Source organism: Macrosteles quadrilineatus, unplaced genomic scaffold, assembly GCF_028750875.1.
Source record: "Macrosteles quadrilineatus isolate MER2022 unplaced genomic scaffold, UCM_ALF_1.0 Scaffold_3__2_contigs__length_128488019, whole genome shotgun sequence".
Classification (NCBI taxonomy): domain Eukaryota; kingdom Metazoa; phylum Arthropoda; class Insecta; order Hemiptera; family Cicadellidae; genus Macrosteles; species Macrosteles quadrilineatus.
Genome location: NW_026542596.1, coordinates 14,612,489 through 14,634,404, shown reverse-complemented (window position 1 = coordinate 14,634,404; position 21,916 = coordinate 14,612,489). Strand labels below are relative to the sequence as shown.

The window sequence follows — 21,916 nt, the reverse complement described above, 5'->3', positions numbered from 1 at the left end:
ACACTCACGTCACTTAAGATATTTTTGTGGGAACCCAGTTCAAATACCTTGGGAATTACTGGTAAAAGACTTAGGTCGGTATGAACTTACCTGTTCAAAGAGGCTTCCCAGGATTTGGGATGACAATTGATTGTACCCTTTTGAAATGAGCTGGTACATATTCCAGTCTTAACATTGTATTAAATAACATGGTAAAAACTTAATTCCTTTTTGTGGAAGCTCTATAAATATTTTGCCAGTTATGAGGTTGTAACCAGGAGCCTTGTCAGAATGAAGATCGTTGACGATGATTGATTTCACCTACGATGATATTTACTTCTGCAATGAGAAGTCAAGTTGTAATGGAGACTACAAATACTCAAATATCTCTTCCTCGTTGTTTACTTCTGCATTTGATTTAAGAACACATCCTCAAAGTATTGAGCAAAGGCTTCTCTGTGTTACATTTGGCCCAGGCAATTAGACTTTAAAAAAAAGTTAATTTAAAGCTTAGGTCGTTTCATAACTCACCAGGAAATGCAGGCTCCCCCGGTGAAACAAGACGTCGCGAAATCTGCCAACTTACCAATATGGGAGCCGTGTTCGCGACTGGAATGCTATCCACCCCCTTAGCAAAATATGATGCTATGTAATAGTAATTTTTAATTTGGGTAATTCCGTTTGATATTAGAACAGTTTGACAACGAAACTTGTGTTTCCGGTGACTGGAAAACTCTCCCCCCTCCCGATCTCTGATGTCAACATGACGTAGGAACCTGCTTGGGGGGGGGGGGGGGGTAGTTGTCCGGGGGACAGTCTTCCGGTGACCCACTCCCCATAGTGAATAATCTTAGGCTTCGCCATAGGTGATAGAGATCGGGTACTTCTCACTGATGTACTTCTCATACCAGTGATTATTGATATTATATAACAACCGCTTTAAATGTTAAGATGACCTATTAAAATGTTTATCAATTGGATTCCTGCTATTTTGCCAGATTCTTCTCAAAATATATCCATAAGCATTAAGCAATCAAACTACGTAAAACAGTTTAGGCTACTTACAGTATCCTCCAAAAGATTAAAAAGGAAATTTTGAATTTTTTTTTTCTCCGTTACCAATAATTGTACAAACACTTTAATGTACTAAATTATTTTTATATTTTTAAGCTATTCAAAATGGTTTAGAGAAGAATTGGGAATTTTTATGTTTTGAGGGTCAAAAATTAGAAAAACCCCATAACACCCTGTTCCCATAGTCTGATCGTGCTGGTTCGGGAACTCATTCAAGTTTATCCTGCCCTACACCTTCAAGCCAAATTTCATCAAAACCAGACAAAATGACTTGAGTTATCACGTTCACGGACACATATATAGTTGTTATATATATATAACAATTTGAATGAATAGTTTTTTTGGCCTCTAAGGACATCAAAATGAAAAAGTATATCAGTCCCGGGTCTAGGTCTGATCGTGCCACCTACAGTGATAGTTAATTCTCTTAATACATTCGATATGCTTGATAGGGTCACATAAATATATCTTAAGACTAATATTTTCTCACTACTTAAACCAAAAATAGCAATATAGGCCTACCTTGGACAAATTGTAAATATTAATCAATTGAAACAAAAGAGTTGTTGAAATATAGTTTTATTTATAAAACACACATATTTATTTTCCAAAGCTAGCTTTTAAAATTTAGGTGTTAATTTTGTAAAGTAAAAGAATAAATTGTTAAATTAAAAATAACTATTCTTGGTCTTTGTTTCCAAGTGTTGGGTGTTGCTTGGCTCCAGAACCAGGAATATTGTCCCATTTGTTCCTAAAAAAAATTGAAAAACTATAGTACAATATGGCAATGTACATTGTTGTAACAATATTTTTGGTCTGTAGACTGGCATAGATTTAAAACATTGACAAATTGATCGGCTGTTGGCAAAATATTTTTCCTATACAGTTACCTAACAATGTGCATGTTCTCTCACTGATTTTAGAAAGCAAAGTGGCCAATTCGCTCATCAGTGAGACAATGTTAACATTGTCTCACTCTAATTACTTTGTCTCAATCACTCCAGATTTGCAACGTGAAGGCACGAAATAGTGAGCGTGTAACATGCAGACAAGGTCGTATGCGCGCAATATACGTTGGCAGCACTGGCTGTAAATCAGCTGGTCAGCTGTTGTATCATTAAATGTAATATTAAAAGTTCACTTCTGTGTAAAAATATGTCACGTTTCTTTACCATTTATTTGTTTTATGGTAACTGTAGGAAAAATATAATGTACAACTCGAGTACAAAGTGCAATTGCCTCACTCGAGAAACCATTCCACACTCGCCTACGGCTCGTGAGTAAGTATTTCTCTCGAGTGAGTCAATTGCTCCCTTTTCTCACTAGTTGCACAAATAACTATATTAGAGAGGAAGAAACAGAATAGACACATCTCTTCTGACTGCAACACTCGAAATAATTTTCACTCTGTAAAAAACATTCATCGTCAATTTTTTATGTTCTGGAACTTAAGTGTTATATTTTTCACTATGCCAAGTCATAAACTGTACCTATACAGTAGAACCTCGCTAATTCGAAAACCTATATAATTAGAAATGTTTGTCTGTTCCCCTCACAAAGCCTCTAAAATTAAAAAAAATAATATACCGATAGTACAAAGTAGTTTTAAGCTTAATACAGCCTCTACAATTTGAATTTTGTTGCCATAATTAAAACTGTTAGGCCTACTTCCAAAATTCGAAGTCAACCTCTACAATTCGAACTGCATTACCGTAAGACAAAAAATATCTTTGTTGAAACATGAACTGACAATCCGTCCCCCAAGATGTGTTCATTAGTCTCCATTCTCTCAAACTCCACACTTAAAACTGGGACCTCCACAATTCAAATTTTATTTTTCTGACCTCTATAAATCAAACTCTTTACATTTTAAACTTCCCATAGTTCGAAATATATTTTCTTTCCTCTGAAATTCGAATAAGCTAAGTTCTACTGTACTAAAGCCTGGTTTACACGGGTAGAGTTGTTGGTAGTGTAGAGTTTATAGTAGAGCTACTTTCTTGTCCACTCTACCGATTTTAAGCAAGCGACTGTTCACACATAGTAGAGTGTTGATGATAGTTTGTGAACTGTTTGTTCCACCTCCATTCCCAAAATAAGTGTTATAAACCAGTTACAAGATAGTGTCACTCTACCAGAAACTCTACTGCCGCGGATCTCATTTACACAAGTATAGTGTGCAGGAGAGTGACAATTTTGCTAGTGGTGGGGGAAGTAGAGTAGAGCTACTATGCCACATGTTGCTAGTAACTCTACTCTACCACCTACTATCTACTATACTAGCTACTAGGCGCTAGTGGGTGTTTACACGGGTAGAGTTACTATACTAGAAACTCTTACTCTACCCACAACTCTACCCGTGTAAACCAGGCTTTAGCCTGGTAAAGTTGTTGGTAGTGTAGAGTTTATAGTAGAGCTACTTTCTTGTCCACTCTACCGATTTTAAGCAAGCGACTGTTCACACATAGTAGAGTGTTGATGATAGTTTGTGAACTGTTTGTTCCACCTCCATTCCCAAAATGAGTGTTATAAACCAGTTACAAGACAGTGTCACTCTACCAGAAACTCTGCTCTACTGCCGCGGATCTCATTTACACAAGTATAGTGTGCAGGAGAGTGACAATTTTGCTAGTGGTGGGGGAAGTAGAGTAGAGCTACTATGCCACATGTTGCTAGTAACTCTACTCTACCACCTACTATCTACTATACTAGCTACTAGGCGCTAGTGGGTGTTTACACGGGTAGAGTTACTATACTAGAAACTCTACTCTACCCACAACTCTACCCGTGTAAACCAGGCTTTAAGCCTACTCACTTACCACTACTAAGACTTACCTTGTATTTGGCTCAGACCTCTTGATTTGGCTTGTCCGAGCCAGTCTTTGATTAACTGCCTCTAACTCAGGGTCTGTCGCTTTAGCCGAAGATGCATGAGTCTAAACATAAAAATAACACAAATTTGTTAGTGATGGGTTGAATTATGATTAAGATCATAAAATAAAAAATAAATCTAAAAAAGTTGTTGGCATTAACAAATTTAGGTAAACATTTACTTTGATCCTCTATAGTCTATAGGCAGCCTACATATTTTTGAATGTGATGAGTGACTACCTGAAGAAACATTAAGAGGATAGCTTTGCAATAGCCTACAATTTTATTAAAATGGTAAATTAAATCTTCTCTAGCTGGAATAAACATGATTTAATTTTTCCCAAATACATGTTGGTACATAAAACTATAGGAAAGCCTCGACTGTCAGATGCTTCAGCAAAAATTGATAGCGGCTCTGACCATTGCAGTGATCTCGTATTTGATTGGCTAAGCCAAAAGGGATCCAGCAAGAGACTACCGTTGACTTATCACTATTGACATTAATGCACACATGGATATGATTACAAAATAATATATTAACTGTTCTTACCAAATAAGGTAATCTTGATTTAAAACAAAGATCAGAATTCAACACTCGTTTCTTCTTGAACCGTACTGATCAGATGTTACTTTTGATGCCTTGCATTTTGTTGAGCCACCTTCAAGGAATCTGTAACAAGACAATAATAACTTAGTGTAAGTTAAACATAAGTTATCGATTTTTTTTTGTCGAGGCATATAAATTTTAGGTAAAATGGTGGTCAAGTTCATCGGGTTAACATATATCATTTGTCTCAAAGAGGTGAAAGGTGAGTTAACTTAGTCTTAAAATTGATCAAGATAATGCTTTGACTTAATGTAACCAAACATGCATGTAGGCTAGCCATTTTTAATTCATTAACTAAGACATAGTTGGATGAGCCACTTCAGTAACTTTGTCGTTCTACAGCCAGTTTATACTGACACCCGCAGAGCTTCCTGGATCAAACTCGCTATCGGCTTAGTCATACAATTTATTCATCCTTCATCCATCCCTTGCGATCAAACTGTTTTAAGTATGCTAACTTACCGACAAGTGTTCGTGCCCTATATGTTACCTGAAACAATTTAAATGTGTATATATTTTGCGGAGCCTACTCTTAATTTTAGGCCCTGGTAATTTATTTTATAAAAGAACATTTGACGAGCCACTTGCATTTCATAAAATCTGAACCACATCCGTCAGTTAGGCCTACGATTAAAACCTAAGTTGTAACTTAATAGGCCTAAGTAAGTATTTGCCGGAATGGGCACACGGAAGGGACTAAGGCTAAAGGTGTAGTGACGTCATATCTCTAGTGGCTAATGTCTTCCCTTGAGGCGACTCGAGTACCGTAACGAAACGATGTGATTTCAGCGGCGTTCGTGGCATATTTGGTAGCGTTTCGGATTGGTGTTCAGGAGGTCCCGGGTTCGAATCCTGCTGGCAGCACTAACTTTTTGTCAACAAATTTTTCATATCAGCAAGTTTGGTTGGTTAGGTTAGGCTATGACAGTTAATTTTATAATACTAAATTTTAAAATAAATTTTATATTTAATTAAACATTATAAGTAATTATTAATTAGATTTTTATCTTATATAGTTTTTATATTATCAGCAAGTCTGGTTGGTTAGGTTATGTTATGACAGTTTAATCTTAAAAATTAAAAATTTATTTTATAATTTGAAACAATATTTTATAATTAAAAAGTTAATTTTATAACTAAAAATTAAAAAAAAAATTAATTATTTCATCTTATCAGTTCTAGCGGTGAACGCTGACACTACAAGATATGTTAGCCTTAGTCCCTCCCGTGTGTCCCACCGAGTATTTGCCTATCTTCAAGACAGTTTGTATAAAGCACTGTCTTTATTTCCGAAAATACAATACAAAGTTTTAACAATTTCGCTACTGTTAGAATCGGCTCTGCATTACAAGACAGCAAAAAACAGGCAGCTCCAGCAATACCTCGTTTAGGTGATGAGACCTTCAGGCTGAAAGTTCTAAATAACTTACTGTTGTAATGCCTTCAAATGCCAATTCAAACTATGAACACTATGCCTAACTGATAAATAAGTAGCAAATAACAAGTTAGTGTCAGTAACTTAGGCTAGTAACAGAAATCTTGCAATAATAATACTGTTGTAAGTAATGCCAATTCAAACTATGAACTAATGCCTAACTGATAAATAAGTAGCAAATAACAAGTAAGTGTCAGTAGTAACAGAAATCTTGCAATAATAATAAAAATACTCAACTGCAACTCTTGTCTTCTGCTGCACCGATCGATGTATCAACATCAACATCAACAACATCAACAAAACATCAAGCCAAGCCTAAAAAAAAGTAAAGTTGATGACGTCATAACGGTGTCGGCTGCCTGACTAGAGTGCTGCCCGTGGAACAAATTTGAACTAATTAATGACGTCATCGTCCTACTACGAGTCCTCCCCTCATTGCGACCGTACAGCGAATGCGTTTCAACAGTGTAAAAGAAATTTGTCAAATCATAGCAATGATTTTGAAAAGGTAGTAGTATTAAACTTACTACACATAGCACTCTTTACTTTTACTGAATGAATGTGACAATATTAGTATTGTTATGAAATAGGCCCCTAGAGTTTGGACCCTTCTCAAACTAATATTATAAGAAAATCAGCTGATCATCTATTGCAAATCTAATGGAAATTACAAATTACAAGTTAAAGCTTGTAACTTGTAGTTTATTATGAAACGGACCCCATTGACGTGAAATGATAAAAGTATCTAATATGTGGGCGGCGGGACTGGCAGTACAAAAAAATTTAAAGTTCCGCTTTAATCCCATAACAATAGTTTTTTTCTTAAAAACAATGTGGTCAAAATCTTGAAATCGCAATAGATAATCCAAAATATTGATCTAAAGGGTGCCAGTCAGTTTGATGGTGTAAATAAGAGATTTTGAAAAATCAAATTATCAGTTTTAGAATTGATTTTTTTTATAGACAATGTGAAACACTTCGGTATTGACACCTTTGGCTTATATCATAAAGTGAAGCATTGACTTAAACAGGACTTAAGACATTCTCATTTCTAACTATATAATTGAGCGAAGCTCTTATACCACATTCCTGCTTATGCTGTCCACATACTCCTGTACGGCGGAATCGGTCTGGATGAAATTTAGCCTAGTCGTTAAATCTACCAATTCCCCGGCATTCCACTTCTTTAATTCAAAGAAACTTTCATTACAATTCCGTAAAACTATTCAATAGTCTTCCACCTCAACTGAAGGCCGAAAAAGATCTAAAAAAGTTTAGAACAGGTCTAAAGTCCATGTTGTTAGACAGAACATTTTACAGCGTCCATGAATACCTACTTTAGTGGTCATTCACAAAGTCATGTGCGCATGTATAGTTTATTTAGTTATATAGTTTTTTCAGTAAGGAATTTAGGTTTTTTAAAAGATGTACTAATTTTATTTTTTCTTGTATTTACTTGGCTAATGCAATTATTGTCAGTTTGGCCCAATTAATGACTTATTATTGACGATAAACGATATCGAGTATGGAGCGAGTATACCAGTTTAGTAGAGCTGCATGCGTAGTAGCATAAAACCAGCTTTTTAATGGCGAGCTAGAAAGAAAAAAAACCCAAATTAGAGAGAGACTGACGACGACGACAGGATTGGGAATTGGGATTCACTTTCAGTACTTTCACTTTCACACTTCACTCTAACCTTCAAGCTTCACAAATTAAATAAATAAAATACATAAAGACTAACCAACATAAGTTTTATCTATGTCTATATATAAAGGCTAAGGCAGAGTTTTAACCAACCAATAAACACAGAAACTAAACGAGTGTTTTAAAGTGTAACGACATATCACCTTATAACTTAGCCTATTTTATTGTAAATACTATGGCACTAAATCTTTTCAAGTTAAGAAGCAGCTTGTTACATCTGGTAAGCGTTAAGTTATGGGATTATTATTATTTAACTTAGTTTTTTCAGACTCGACCCTTTTTTATGAAAAAATGGGCCTAACTCGGAAAAGCGTCGGTAAATCGACATAGCCCCAAAATGACCAAGAATAGGTTAGGTTAGATTAGGCCTATTTGTGATGTGGAAAGCGAATAGGGACCTCTTGTCGGGAATTTTCGATTTTGAGTTATATATTTAAATACTAGCTGGCCCCACAGATGATGATGTACTGGTGCAAAAACATTGATGTTTTTTCAGCTTTTCGCCTGCTCTCTGTAGGCCTACTGCCTCAACTAACTTAATTAACTTGTTAGCTTAATCTACTAGCATTGATTTAACCGACACCCTTGTGTTGGTTAGTCTTTAGTGCTAGCTAGATGTTTAAGGTTGGCAGTTTCTCTTCTCTTTCACATTTGCAAGACAAAATAAGTTATTGGTAGTGTATTCATTTATTAATTTAAATGCTAAGGAGAGCATGAGTGCTGCCGCTGAAATTGATCACACATAACTTTAATTGATTTATTAGGTAACTTACTAAGAAAAAGCACCTCTCAATTGTACATGATAGTTATCTCACTCACTCTTTTAATATTAATCTTGTAATTCGTTAAACTGAAATTCTGTTTCATAACAAAAAAATACTAAGTTACAAGTTGTAAATTACAAAAGAGGCCTATTAGTAAATCTTCATAATTCTACAAGTCTTTTGTTTCATAATCTTTACTAAGTACTTAATATTAATTATTATTTTACCTAAGTACGACAGTTTTTTAAAGTAGCTGATCCAGCTTAGTTTTTAGAATTTAAAAGTTTCTCATAACAGCATAGTTTTACTCATAACAACACGGTTAACGGACCAATGAGGTTCAAGGATTGAGAGAGAAGAAGTAAAATAACAATGATTCGAACTTAAACTAATCAGCTGTTAATTTAATTGTTGAGTGGTGCAATTAGTGTTTTGTACAATGTTTCGTTGATCACTGTCAGTGGCAATGAGAGGTTATAAAATGAAAACATAACCTCTAAGAAGCTATGAGTAGTGATTTTAAGTAATTAAAACACTGTCGTAGGTAAAGTAGTGTACTTAACCCGCGTAAATAATGTTAACGACACGAGTAGAAAATTTAAGGCCTTCTACGTTGCCTTCTACGTTAAGGGCGAAATATTAGTAAAAATTAATAACATTATTTACAAAGGAATTTTTACTGGTAATTTGGGTTTTTTTTAATGGGACTTGATAAACCGAATGAAATAAACCGATATATTTATTCGGTTGTTTTTGGTCCCACTTATGAAAGTCTACCCGCCAGAACTTAATTGTAAAATCATGATTGATGCCAAGATCCAGCTCCAGCTTCCTACACTCTAGATTCTTGTGTACCTTATTTGGATATATAATTAAGTTTAGGCTATTTAAACTGAAACTGGTTCTCCTCAAATTCAATTTTCTCTAACTAGACATAGGATAGTTTTTTATAAACATTGGTTTAGAGTCAACTGACTAATAATTTGTAATTTTTTACTTGTAAAAATCAGCTAGTTTTATTAACAAAAATAGTTTTGTTTCTAAATACTAATATTATTAACTTAATTAATAGTTAGTAACTTGTATTTTTTTATTAATAATATTAGTATTGTTATGAAATGAGTCCCAGTTCGTGATGTTTTAGGATTCGATATTTCATCAACCTTTTAATAGAATCAGTGGCGACTAGCCCATCAGGACTCTCGGACGCCGCCTCCCCAACAATACATTTAAATAAATTAGGCTACATTTTAATATTAAAATTTCTTTAACGAGTACTTAAAACAATATACAACATAAATATATCAAATAGGTAATTTGATAATTTGATTCAGTAAAGACTTATTTTTGATGGTTGCTTGCTTAGTAAGGACGGCGCGGACAGCGGCTAGACCGTCCTAATCCCAATACATGTAGTCTTATGGCAGAACAGCCGAACATGAGGGTGCCATGAGGTCATTCCAATGCTTTAGTATGTATGGGATTACAAATTTTGAAAGGACGTTTTCAGGAAAAGCACTTGAAAAATTTGTTGTTTTCATCCAGTTTAGTTAAAGGTAGGCCCTGCATTTCTGGTTAATTAATATTATTGAAGTACAATAGGTTTTTAGGTTAGGTACCGGTATAATTTTAAATGCAATTTGTTTTTGTAAGCTGTTTTACTTATTAGGCTTTCTATTTCTTATTACCTTAGATAGTTTATGGAACATTGTCATTATTTTGTTAGGCCTAATTTTATTTTCAGAACAGATCCAGTTGCAGACATTGTTATTAAGTTAAATACAATAGCAGCCTATGAAACAAGTTTAATAAATATATAATATATTGTAGGCTATGTGTGTTTTTAATAATTTAAGCCTAAATTTTTTCAATTCTTTTACAAAATTAGGCTTTTGTTTATTTATAAAAATATACAGCCCTCCCACCACCTATGAACACCAGTCGCTACTGGAACAAATGCAAAAAATTCAATTTCTAGGCGAATGACCGCAAAACAAATACAATTCAGCCATGGAAAACATCGATATTTCAATTCTTGGCCCAAAACATCCATATTCGGTGAAAACATCGATGTAACAAAATCATCTTTAACCTACAATCGATGTAAAAAACATCGATGTTTCAAAAACATTGATGTTTAAAAACATCAACTATCGATTCTCATCCCTAACCTAGGCCCAAAACAACATTTTTTGGCCTGCATGATTGTGTACAGTAGAACTTAGGTCTATAATACGTTTAATTGTATGTTTACCAAACTGCTCCATTGCAGGGAAATTCCATGCCGTTATTGAATGCAGAATGTGCCAAAAATGCTCTTCACACATCAGCAGTTTGTCAGAAGATACAAGCAGGCCGATACAAGAAAAGTCCCAAGGGCGACAAACCACTCACGTATGAAATGGCTATGCGGCCTGAATCAATAGCTCACACAAAGTCATGGAATTCATGGAATACCTGTAAGTTCCTTTAAAAATTACATTCAGCCAGTTAGTTTGCACAAATTTATTTAACTTAAGATTAGCAGTACTTCATAGTAAGTACCAGTACACTGCTAACTAGGTTTTCTGTATATGACCGACCATGTCACAGGACCAGCTAAACTTTATTAGTAGTACCTACAACTGTTTCAACTTTGGACACGGTCATGCTTGGGAGACCTTACTTAGTTTTTGAAGTGCTATAATTTATTTAACATGGCCAGTTTTTCTTAGACCTCAAATCTAAATTTAACTGAATACATTTTATCAATAAAATCAGTGGCCAAGTTATGGAAGAAAGGATTTTGCCGCGATTGCAAAATATGTTTAGGATTTTGTTGCCATCGCAGGACACGATCATTATGCGTCTGTGATTGTGGTGAAGATAACATTAGTAGCAGTAAAATCTTATAGTTTATAGCTCTAATACCAAACTATTGGGTCATAAATTTCAAAACGAAGTAGCTTACAATATGTAGAACCTTGATTATTCCGTATTCGGTTAATTTTTTAATTTTAGACCTCAAATCTAAATTTAACTGAACACATTTTATCAATAAAATCAGTGGCCAAGTTATGGAAGAAAGGATTTTGCCGCGATCGCAAAATATGTTTAGGATTTTGTCGCCATCGCAGGACACGATCATTATGCGTCTGTGATTGTGGTGAAGATAATATTAGTAGCAGTAATATATAATACCAAACTATTGGGTCTCATAAATTTCAAAACGAAGTAGCCTACAATATGTAGAACCTTGATTATTCCGTATTCGGTTAATTTTTTAATTTTAGACTTCAAATCTAAATTCAACTGAACACATTTTATCAATAAAATCAGTGGCCAAGTTATGGAAGAAAGGATTTTGCCGCGATCGCGAATTATGTTTAGGATTTTGGGGTAACTTATATGTCCTTATTCGGGGTAACTTAAACCTTTGTTGGTGTCTTTGATTTTAAACTTGATCGGTGACACACAGAGTAATTTCCGGGTGTTAAAACATTAGACAAACACTGTTTTTTGTACTTATAATAATTCAAAAATGTATTAAAACCGTTTTTAATCAACAAATTGTACATTTATATACAATAAATTGTTGATTCCACTAATTTTACTAATAAAAGTTCACATTTTGTATAAGAAAATAGAAAGTAAGTTTTTATTAAATCACAATCTGTAAGTGAACATAAACAATTAAACAAGTAAACAAAATAATAATTTGAACACATGTTAAAAATAAAATGTAGATAAAACATATGTTAACACCTCCTCCTCTATTTACTGTGCTGCGGCACTTTACGAAGAATCAGCTGGTCAACATGTCTTCTTATTATTCGTCCATCTTATAGCTGAACTACGTACATTACATGTCCTTGCTTTTTAGTTATATAGCCCGAATACCACTTGGATGAACCATTGTCATATTCCCGTGCTTGCACTTTATCTCCAACTTTGAAATTCCTTTTTATACCGACTTAGACTCCCTTCTTCGGTACTAATGTTGGAACAATTATTGCGAGGTTTGTTCGTACACTCCTTCCAAACATTAGGTGATATGCTGATGTACCAGTTGAATTCGGGGATTGCCTGAGTTGCATTAAAAGTCTTTGGATTTTATTTTGCAGTGTACCCTTTTCTCCCTCCATGGATTTTAATGCCTTCTTGACAGTCTGCATATCTTTCAGTTTGGCCGTTCGAGTTTGGATGGTATAGTGCCGTTGTTCTGTGAATAATCCCACATTCATTCATGAAGTTTTTGAACTCTTGAGAAACAAACTGTCTTCCATTACCTTAAACTAAGATGTGAGGAAACCCAAAAGTTGAGAAGATTTTCCGTAATTCTTGGACTGTCCATGTAGTTGTTTTTGTCTGTATCACCTCCACCCACTTACTAAGGCATCCACTAATATCAGGTACTGTTGGCCATCTGTTGGTCCTAATAAATCGATGTGCACCCTCTCCCATGGATTAGAAGGTTGTTCCCATGGATGGATAGTTTTTCTCGGGTTGTTGCATTTTCAATGCATTGTCGACATTCAGCTACCATCTCTTCAAAATCCTTGTCTATACTTTTCCACCAGCAAAAACTGCGAGCTAAAGCCTTCATTTTTATTCCTCCTAAATGAGCTACGTGTAGTTCTCGAAGCACATGAGGTCTGAGAGATTGAGGTATCATGACTTTCCAGCCCTTCAGTACACAATCATCTTGAATGGACAGCTCGTTATCGTGAAATCCGTATTGCTCAACAGATTGTCCCAATTTTAAGGCCTGTAGGACTGGACCCAAAACAGCATCGTTAAGAGTTTCCTTGGCTACCACGGTACTGTTGATATTGAGTGTTTCCAGTTGATTTATGTAGTACTTCGAGAGGTCACCTACAGAATGTTCGAACTTCGATAGGGAAACGTGAGAGATAATCGGCATTGCAATGATGAGCGGTTTGCCTGTACTCTATGTCATAGTCGAACCCGGAGAGAAAGTGAGAATAGTTGAATATCCGTGTTGCCGAGATTGTTGGTAAGGTCTTTTCTGGATTAAAAATTGACACTAGCAGTTTGTGATCTGTGATCAGTAGTAAGTACATTTGCGGCCATAACAAAACGGGAATAACTTTTTCAGTCCCCAATATATTCCCAAGGCTTCCTTATCGATTTGAGTATTTTTGTTCTGATTTTGACAAAGATCGAAAGGTGAAGGCAATTGGCCTGTCTTTTCCTCCCCCCGAAATAACGGCTCCCACACCTACCGGCGAAGCATCAGTAGCCAAGACCAGTGGCAAGCTAGGATCAAAGTGCACCAATACGTCGTCACTTGTTATAATTTCCTTAATCTTCAGAAAACTCTGTTCACAAGCAGAGCTCCATTTAAAAGTGTTTCTTTTTTGTAGCAGCTGATCCAAAGGATGTAGCAGTGTAGCCAGATTCTTTATGAATTTGTTGTAATATTAAATTCCATGTTTTTGTTGTAATAATTCGCAAGGCCTAGTAAAGTTCGGAGTTCAGTTACGTTCTCTTGTCTCTTACATTTTAAAATGCTCTGTATTTTAGCATCTGACTTGTTATTGTGTCCTTTGCTATTGATCATTGATCATGTTGATAACTTTACTTATATAAAGTAACACAATTTTCATCAAACTAATTTAATATTGTAATATCATAAAACTATCTTCATGACAATTCAAGACATAACTGAATCAAAACATAAATAAACAACAATAACAATAAAAATAAAGAACATATGTTAATTAACATATAAACATTACCAACATCTTCCTTTTCCAAAATGTTTTTAAGTTCTTAAAAAGTGTCTATTTCGAATGTAATCTTTTCCTTCCACGCGCACAATGTACTTTCTCCTCCCTTCCTTTAGAACAACTTTACCCTCAAGCCATGTCGCATTCTTCAGTTGGGGTTGTTTCTTTAATCACACGCTTTGGCCAATCGATAATGGAGGCAGCTCTGTGGTTCCATGGTCATACTGACTTTTGTACTGTCTCTTTTTATGTTCCCATAGATTCTGAACATTTTGTGGAACTTGTGGCTTCAGTAAGCACTTATTTATTGACAGTTTTCTTTGTGTTCTTCGGTTCATGAGGAGTTGAGCGGGGCTAAAGCCAATTCCTTGCAATGGGGTGTTCCTAAGTTCTAATAACACTTTTTGGAAGTCCACTCCATCTTGACGCGATTTCTTCAAAAGATTCTTGAATGTTTTTACTGCCGACTCTGCTTTACCGTTTGCTTGGTGATGGTACGGCGGGGATAGAACTATCTTGAAATTCCAATTCTAGCAAAATCGTGAAAACTTTGAGCCATGAGGGGCGTGATTTATCTCCTGTAATGGGTGTTCGAGACAAAAAGTCTGCGATGAACATTGTTCTTCCTGGTCTATATATTATATTGAAATTAATTCTTTGTAGTCTGAGAAGCATTCTCTGCAACCCATTTGGGGCCGAATTCAATGGTTTTTTGAAGATGGTCTCTAATGGCTTATGATCAGTTTCAACTGTTATATCATGTTTTCCAAACAAATCGTTCTAATAACAAGAGCATTGTTCAAATCGTTCAAGAGCATAAACTACTGCCAAGCATTCTTTTTCAATTTGTGCATATGACGATTCTGCCTTACTAAGAGTCCTGGAAATGTATGCCACTGGCTTACCATCTTGCACCAGGGAAGCTCCCAATCCAAATTGGCTAGCATCACACTGCACAGTTGCTGGCTTTTCTATATAAAAGTATTTTAAGGTTGGAGATGATGTTAACCAAATGGACTAGCTTTTTAAATATTTCATCAGATTAAATGTTTAATCAATCAGTGGGGAGTTTTTTCCCATATCCACAAATTACCTTCCTTCAAAAGTGATCGTAATGGTGCTGATACATCTGAGCAGAGAGTTTAGGAACAAATTTTCCCAAATAATTCACGAATCCTAGAAATCTTTGCAGTTCTTCTTAGATTCAACCATATGTTTTATTTACAGCGTGGGGTGAAAAGATAGAAGCCTGTACATTACATATTTTTGGCCGAGTTTTCCACCACTGGACGACCACTAGTATATTATACCGTGTATAAATAAATATATAGCCTAGCCTATACATATAGTGACAGTAGATAACTCAAGCAAAAATCATTTTAATGAAATTTGGTATAATTGTATAAACCTACATTTATTTGAACACAGTTTGCAAACCAGCATGATAGGGCTTTGGTATGGGGTAAAAATTCTTTTTTCCCCATTTTTGATCCTAAAAATTTAAAATTTTGCAATTTCTTTCCAAACCATTTTGAAGAACTTGAAAAAAGAAATAACTATGTTTATTGAAGCGTTGTTGAATGTTAGTGACATTTAGAAAAATAAAAAAAAACATGTAAATTAATAATTCTTGTGCTATTTTTTTTAAATACAAATAAATAATCTTTACTTTCTTATTAGACAAAGATTTTGTCCAAAAAACATCCAAGTCTGAACAAATTTTAACAAAAGGTTTTCAACTGTTTTTGGTAGTAACATGATGTGTAGTAAGTGCCAGAAAAAAAGTCTTCTGAAATCAGACAACCAGAAGTCGGTTTTTTCCAAAATGGCCTTTTTACATGTGACTGTAATTTCAGTGATTTTTAGTTCAGGATTGACAGATTTCCACCCCATGTAAAACTGTATTTCCAACCTCGAATATGAAAACCAGGCAAACAATGTAACCCAAAGATGGATTTTCGAGGTGTTATGTGCTTAAAAATAAAGTTTTTACCTCAAATAACAGTTTTTTAAATATTTTGTAAAATGTATCATTTCACGTTTATTATCATTTCAATGTTATACAGTGGCCCCTATTGGGTCTGATGATGATTTCAGTGTCCAATAAAAAGCGATCACCACTTCCCATCTTTAATATGTATTTAAATACAGTCTTGTGAGTAAACAGAAGTGTAAATATACTGTATTACTATAAATGTTATTTGACATATTTTTGTGCTTTCAGGTAATTTAATAATACGTACGATGCTGATCAAGAAGTTATTTTAATTATTCTTATAAACAGGATATAAATCTGACAACTTTAAATGAATATTTTTGTGAAAATGTAGCCACATAAATGGAAATTCGCTTAGTCTACAGGTTTGCTGCATCAGGGGTATAAAATAATTAAATTAAATAATTTAACAGACTATTGTTTCAGCTAACCTTGTTGGAGGTTTAAGACCTGCTGAGACAGCTGTTGAAGATGTTTTCATTCGCCGATTCGTGACTGGGACTTGGCACAACTTGTTCCTCTCGGAAATAATCATAAAACGACAACACAACATGATACGAGTAGCTGGAATTATTAGTAGATCTTTACCTCCTAGAAAAATGTATTTTCTTATCGGTTACACAGAAGAGCTTTTGAGCTATTGGCTGCAGTGTCCTATAAAACTAGAACTGCAGACTGTGAGTGATAGAAAGGATGTTGTTTACAAGTATGTTTAGAATAGATATATGCATACTGTTTTTGTGTATAATAAATTGTGTAGATAAACTTTAATGAGTATTTCTTATTTTGTTTTTAATTTACTCTAGACCTATTGATTTATTTTTTTAATCTCTGTGCTATTAGAAAATAAAAATATTAAATTGATCATCACAAATTATTGCTATAGTAACACTCAATAATAGTTACCTCATGGATCGACTTAAAATTAGTTCATCGTGGATTAACTAATTCATAACTAACTGAACAATCCCACCCAACAGCAAAGTGAACACACATAACAATTCAGAAGCATAAGTCATATATTTTGGATGTGCTAACAATAACTTAGGCTAGCCCAAGAAATATTTTTTATGATAGGAGTGCAATTTAGGAGTCGAGGATTGGCTTTGGCTTTGCTCTTGCTTGGTGGGACATCAGCAGAAAACGGTTGATGGATGGACCGATGGTTGGTTGTCGTCGACGGCAATCACTGGTTGACTGGTTTGGTTATTGAAAACGATCTGTTCGGTCGGTTGACAATCGATTGGTCGATATGGCTACGAAAAAATGTCAACACTGTGTTAGTCATAAAATGTGCACCTGGAAAAACAGCAATGTCAAGTGCTACCAACTGATCAAAACATGTCAAAACAAACTCAGCCCAACACGGTAATGTCTTGCCTTCTTCAGTCCCCCATTTTCACTTTCTGTTGCTGATGTGGTTGGTGATTTTGTTTTTATTTTCTGGCTCTGAGCATCAGTTTGCGATTTTTGTGTATGTAAAATGACGGATCCTACTACGATTGAAGTAAATATAGAAATTCCTAAGTTGGTAGCCCTGATACCCCCACCAATGCCATGGCCGCCGCACAAACATGCGGTATGCCCACCGTCGAAAGAAAAGGAAAGGAGCCTTTAATTACATACGGCCGCGGCTTTCGAAGTGGCAACGTCGCAAGTAGTTTTGTAATGTAACAGCTGCTTTGTTTGGAGGCAGCTAATGGTATTTGTGTATTTTAGCAAATTTCCAATATAGGGAATAAGCTATTACCGTAGGTCTCATGGTAAGACCTAGACTCGGGACAAATTTACTTTTTTGTTTGAGGCATGGTTCGATGGTCAGACTTAGATCTGAGGACTACAGCAAGTGATCCAATCAGTTGTAGTAATAGAGATCTATGTTATTTGTAAGCTGCTTGTCCTGGAAAGATGGTACAAAGAAACACATTGTCCTAGAGTAAAGTTAATCCGTAAAATTTAACCACTCTAAGCTCAATTACATGTAAATATTGGTGATAAAATAAAACACTTTCCTGGCTGAGTGATCAAACGTGTAATCAAAATGAAATAAGTACATAATTAGAAAAAAAACAAGTATATACAAGCGGTAACAATGTTTATCAATACAATAGCAAATTGTTCAAATTTACATAAGATTTTGTTTCTCATTAAAATAAACAGTAACTAAATCTTTATACAAACATAATATGTACAAGGCTTTGTAAAACCTGTAATTACATAGTATGTATATAAAACTGGTTCATTATAGTAGTCTACAGTAAGTCTAAACAAATGAACATACAGGTTGATAGCAAAACAATAACAATTATTATAATGAGAATTTATTTCACATTCTAATTTTTAAAAGAAGAGCATCTAATTTTATAGATTAAAAGACACTTTAGAATTTCAGAGAAATATGTTACTAGGCTAGGTACCTCAAACTTAATGGTGCTATATCAAGAAATGTATATTATTGTTACGCTGAGTCAAGCACAAGCCCACTGTGGTGGGTATTTCAACACAACTAATTTCATTTAATGTTTTTTATCAACTCTCTGATGAAAGTTGATGAATTATTTGACAATTTGGTTGTTTTCCCAATATTCTCAATGCTCCTGGAACATCAAACATGGTCTCAAATAATGACTCACTTTCTACTCTTGTTATGAAATATATATTGTAGCAATATATATTGAAATATATATTGCTATTGTTTCCTAGCTTAGTTTGTTAATTAATGATGTAATATGACATAAAAAATAGTTCATCACACGGGCAAAAAGTGTCTTATCAACCTGACGTAAAAAAAAATTGGTAATACTTTCAACAAGCTGAGAGTATACTACAGTATTCTGTAACACAACATTAGAATGTGAGATAAATCCTTACAAATATTAAATATGTAAAACTTACAAATCATCCATGTTATTACTGTCAAATTAGCCAGCCAAATGCAGAAATATATATCAAAACTTGATATAACTTCTAGCAACAAAAAGTTACATCTGGATTATTTATACATATTTCAGAAAATGTTTTTACACTGAAGGCACATTACAAAGACATGCCTCAAGCTTGGGATGATCTAGGTAATTGTTAAAAACCTAGGTAGTGAATAACTTTGCTATTTTTAGTGTCAATAAATTTAACAGAAAGAAAAAATGGAACTACAACAATTCATAAATCTCAAGTCTGATAAAAATATTAGGCCTTAAATTCAAATAGTAATTTAAGTTTTAGGACCATTCTTGAATACACGTTTTGTTGGTTAAGTTTTATGGAGATTATAATAACAGCTGTATATTGTACACAATAACATAATTGCCAACCGCTTAAATGGCCCAGAAAATTGTTTGCAAGCAATAACTTACTGTGTAAATTGAAAATAAAATACTATTGGCAAGAGGCAGTCGATATTAACAGTGTAAAAGAAAACTTTTGCTACTCATCTGACAGCAATAAATTGGAAAACCCCGATTTGGGAACAAACGTTGAGTGAGAGGATAAAGGTGTATGTGAAGAAGTAAAACAAGATAAATACAAACTACATGAAACAATTGATTACTCTAAGTCTTTTTACTTGATAAGACACCATATTTTATAAAAAGGTAAAGCACCAACACTGTAATGTGACAGAAATGTTAGCGAATTGTTCTGCACGGATTTAAAAGTCAGTTACTTTGTCAGTGTGTGGAAAATTCAGACACTATACATTCCATAAAAAACGCTTTACATCTGCAAACTCTGTATAAAAATTAAAATAAGGCTTGACGAACGAATGCTAAACTCATGATGTTGCGATTATTACTTTACATCCTAATTGTAACTTTATAAAACCTATGCTAGTGTCTAAATCTATGAAGCAATTTTTGTTGTAGCTGTATTTGCCTCTAGCGTGGAATTGCTGAAAAATATCGCACTCGTCCTTACATAAGAATAGATGAAGAAATTTGTGTTTAGATGAAAATGATTGATAAAAATTTTTTAAACATGACATGTGACTGTTGAGTGTTACAACTTGTGAAATCATTGTAAAGTAAAGAGTAACATAATCAAATAGCTCAAAGTAAATCAATAACTCGAGATATACTTAATATCACATCTTTAAACCACTTTTAAATGTTAAAAGGTGGTTGTTACATTTATTTACATAAAATAACTTTTAATTACAATAAAAATCGGTAAAAACATTTTAACGTCCTCGTAGACTAGTAGATCCTCACCCACAATTCTCTAACACTAAACAAAAGCATTTGGACAGTATTTAATACCTAAGAAGTAAAGTTATAAATTACATGGAATTATAAAGAACCAAACTAACAATCAAAATAACAACCAATTACAACTATGGGACCATCAAAATGAAAATGATATGTAAATATTTTGTGCAAAGAAGTGCACCCTATCTAAAACATAGCCTTGTCTAGTCTTTGAAACTATCATACCAAACACAACCTCAGCTCTTATATTTAGTAGAATTATAAAATATTATTTGCCATATTGAAACACAAGAGTAATGGTATTTGTCTACATTGTCTTAAACAATGAATTAATGAATAACTAAGCTAAACTAGATGTAACATAACATGTTATATAACACAAATTATTAACATACACTTTTATAGTTATTGTAAAATCACTATTTTCCTCCTATTTGCATACGGTAATATAATTTCTCTAACAGATTGTTAAGCTTTGTTTCTAAATCCTTGTCCATAATATTAGGTAACGTTCCTTCAATACATTTAAATTCAGAAACTATTATCACAGGCCCAGATCAACATACTATGCCAAATTTGTTTATACAGTTCTAGAGTTATGAAGTTGTTTCAATATGTAAGGAAGAAGAGGGCTTATCTAAAATGAAGTGCATTGTTTTACAAAACTTCCATTATACACTTTTCAACCAAAATACTCCTATTGATTCATCAATGTTCTTGCCACCAAACACTAAGTGAATTTAAATTTCAAAAATATTTTTTGATTTTCTATCTACAATTAATTTTATAATTAAATCTAGTTATTCAATTAATAAAGGCCATTTATACTTTATTAAGGATTTAGTTGAACCTATAGAGAAAAAAAACAAATGATTATGAACAGGTCTGGGCCTAGGTTTGGAAGAGAATTTTATTAATTTTAGGTTACTTAAAGAAAACATACAATTTTGTCAGATGCAGTTAATAATATAATAATAGTATAAGTCTTGAGTTGATCACAAAAAAACTGTAATAACTGTTTGAATAGCACCATCATAACTTTGTAAACAGATTTCAGAGTTCTTTAATTTAAACCAATATAAATTCAGTTTAATCGATACTATTGTATTACCCTCATTGTAATAATATGTTGTTAACACTTTAAACAAAATAATATAATAGATAATATGTATTCATTTATATTAACGTGATTGTCTAATACCTTGTTTAAAAGTTTTGAAATAAGATTTACTTTAAAAGTCAATTCATGTTATAACAAAAATATCAAGAAAAAGAAACCCGTTGTTTCTAAATTAAATATTTTTCATGGTACCTGTACAGTAAGTTTCTTCTCATATTAATTAACTCGTGTGTGTGTGTGTGTGTGTGTGTGTGTGTGTGTGTGTGTGGATAGTATTTTTCACAGATCAAGTAGAAGAGAAATTATTACCGTGGAGATATAATATTTTAAGTATTGAAATCGCCCACCTTAGTGACAAGAACATAAGAACATAATTAAAACAACCGAGCAAAAACTCATATACTTCTTGTCCCCTATTTTTTTAAAGCTAT

General features: G+C 33.8%; 1 protein-coding gene and 1 long non-coding RNA gene across 4 annotated transcripts; one reads left to right on the top strand and one right to left on the bottom strand.

Annotated features, from left to right (window-relative positions):
* Window positions 1-1,616: 1,616 nt before the first annotated feature.
* On the bottom strand, window positions 1,617-6,255 carry LOC128990172 (uncharacterized). Of its 3 annotated transcripts, none has more exons than XR_008490500.1 (4): window positions 6,204-6,255; window positions 4,475-4,594; window positions 3,889-3,989; window positions 1,617-1,804 (listed from the first exon to the last, which is right to left on the bottom strand). It is a non-coding gene; the product is annotated as an uncharacterized LOC128990172 (long non-coding RNA). The 3 variants fall into 3 exon arrangements; XR_008490501.1 differs by having other exon boundaries at window positions 6,210-6,243; XR_008490502.1 differs by lacking the exon at window positions 6,204-6,255 and adding an exon at window positions 4,994-5,021.
* Window positions 6,256-7,619: 1,364 nt separating this feature from the next.
* LOC128990149 (28S ribosomal protein S24, mitochondrial-like) lies at window positions 7,620-16,947 on the top strand. Its single transcript, XM_054412417.1, has 3 exons — window positions 7,620-7,891; window positions 10,708-10,894; window positions 16,590-16,947. Exons 1-3 carry the CDS (start codon window positions 7,847-7,849, stop codon window positions 16,877-16,879), a joined length of 522 nt encoding a protein of 173 aa, XP_054268392.1. The 5' UTR covers window positions 7,620-7,846; the 3' UTR covers window positions 16,880-16,947.
* Window positions 16,948-21,916: the final 4,969 nt, after the last annotated feature.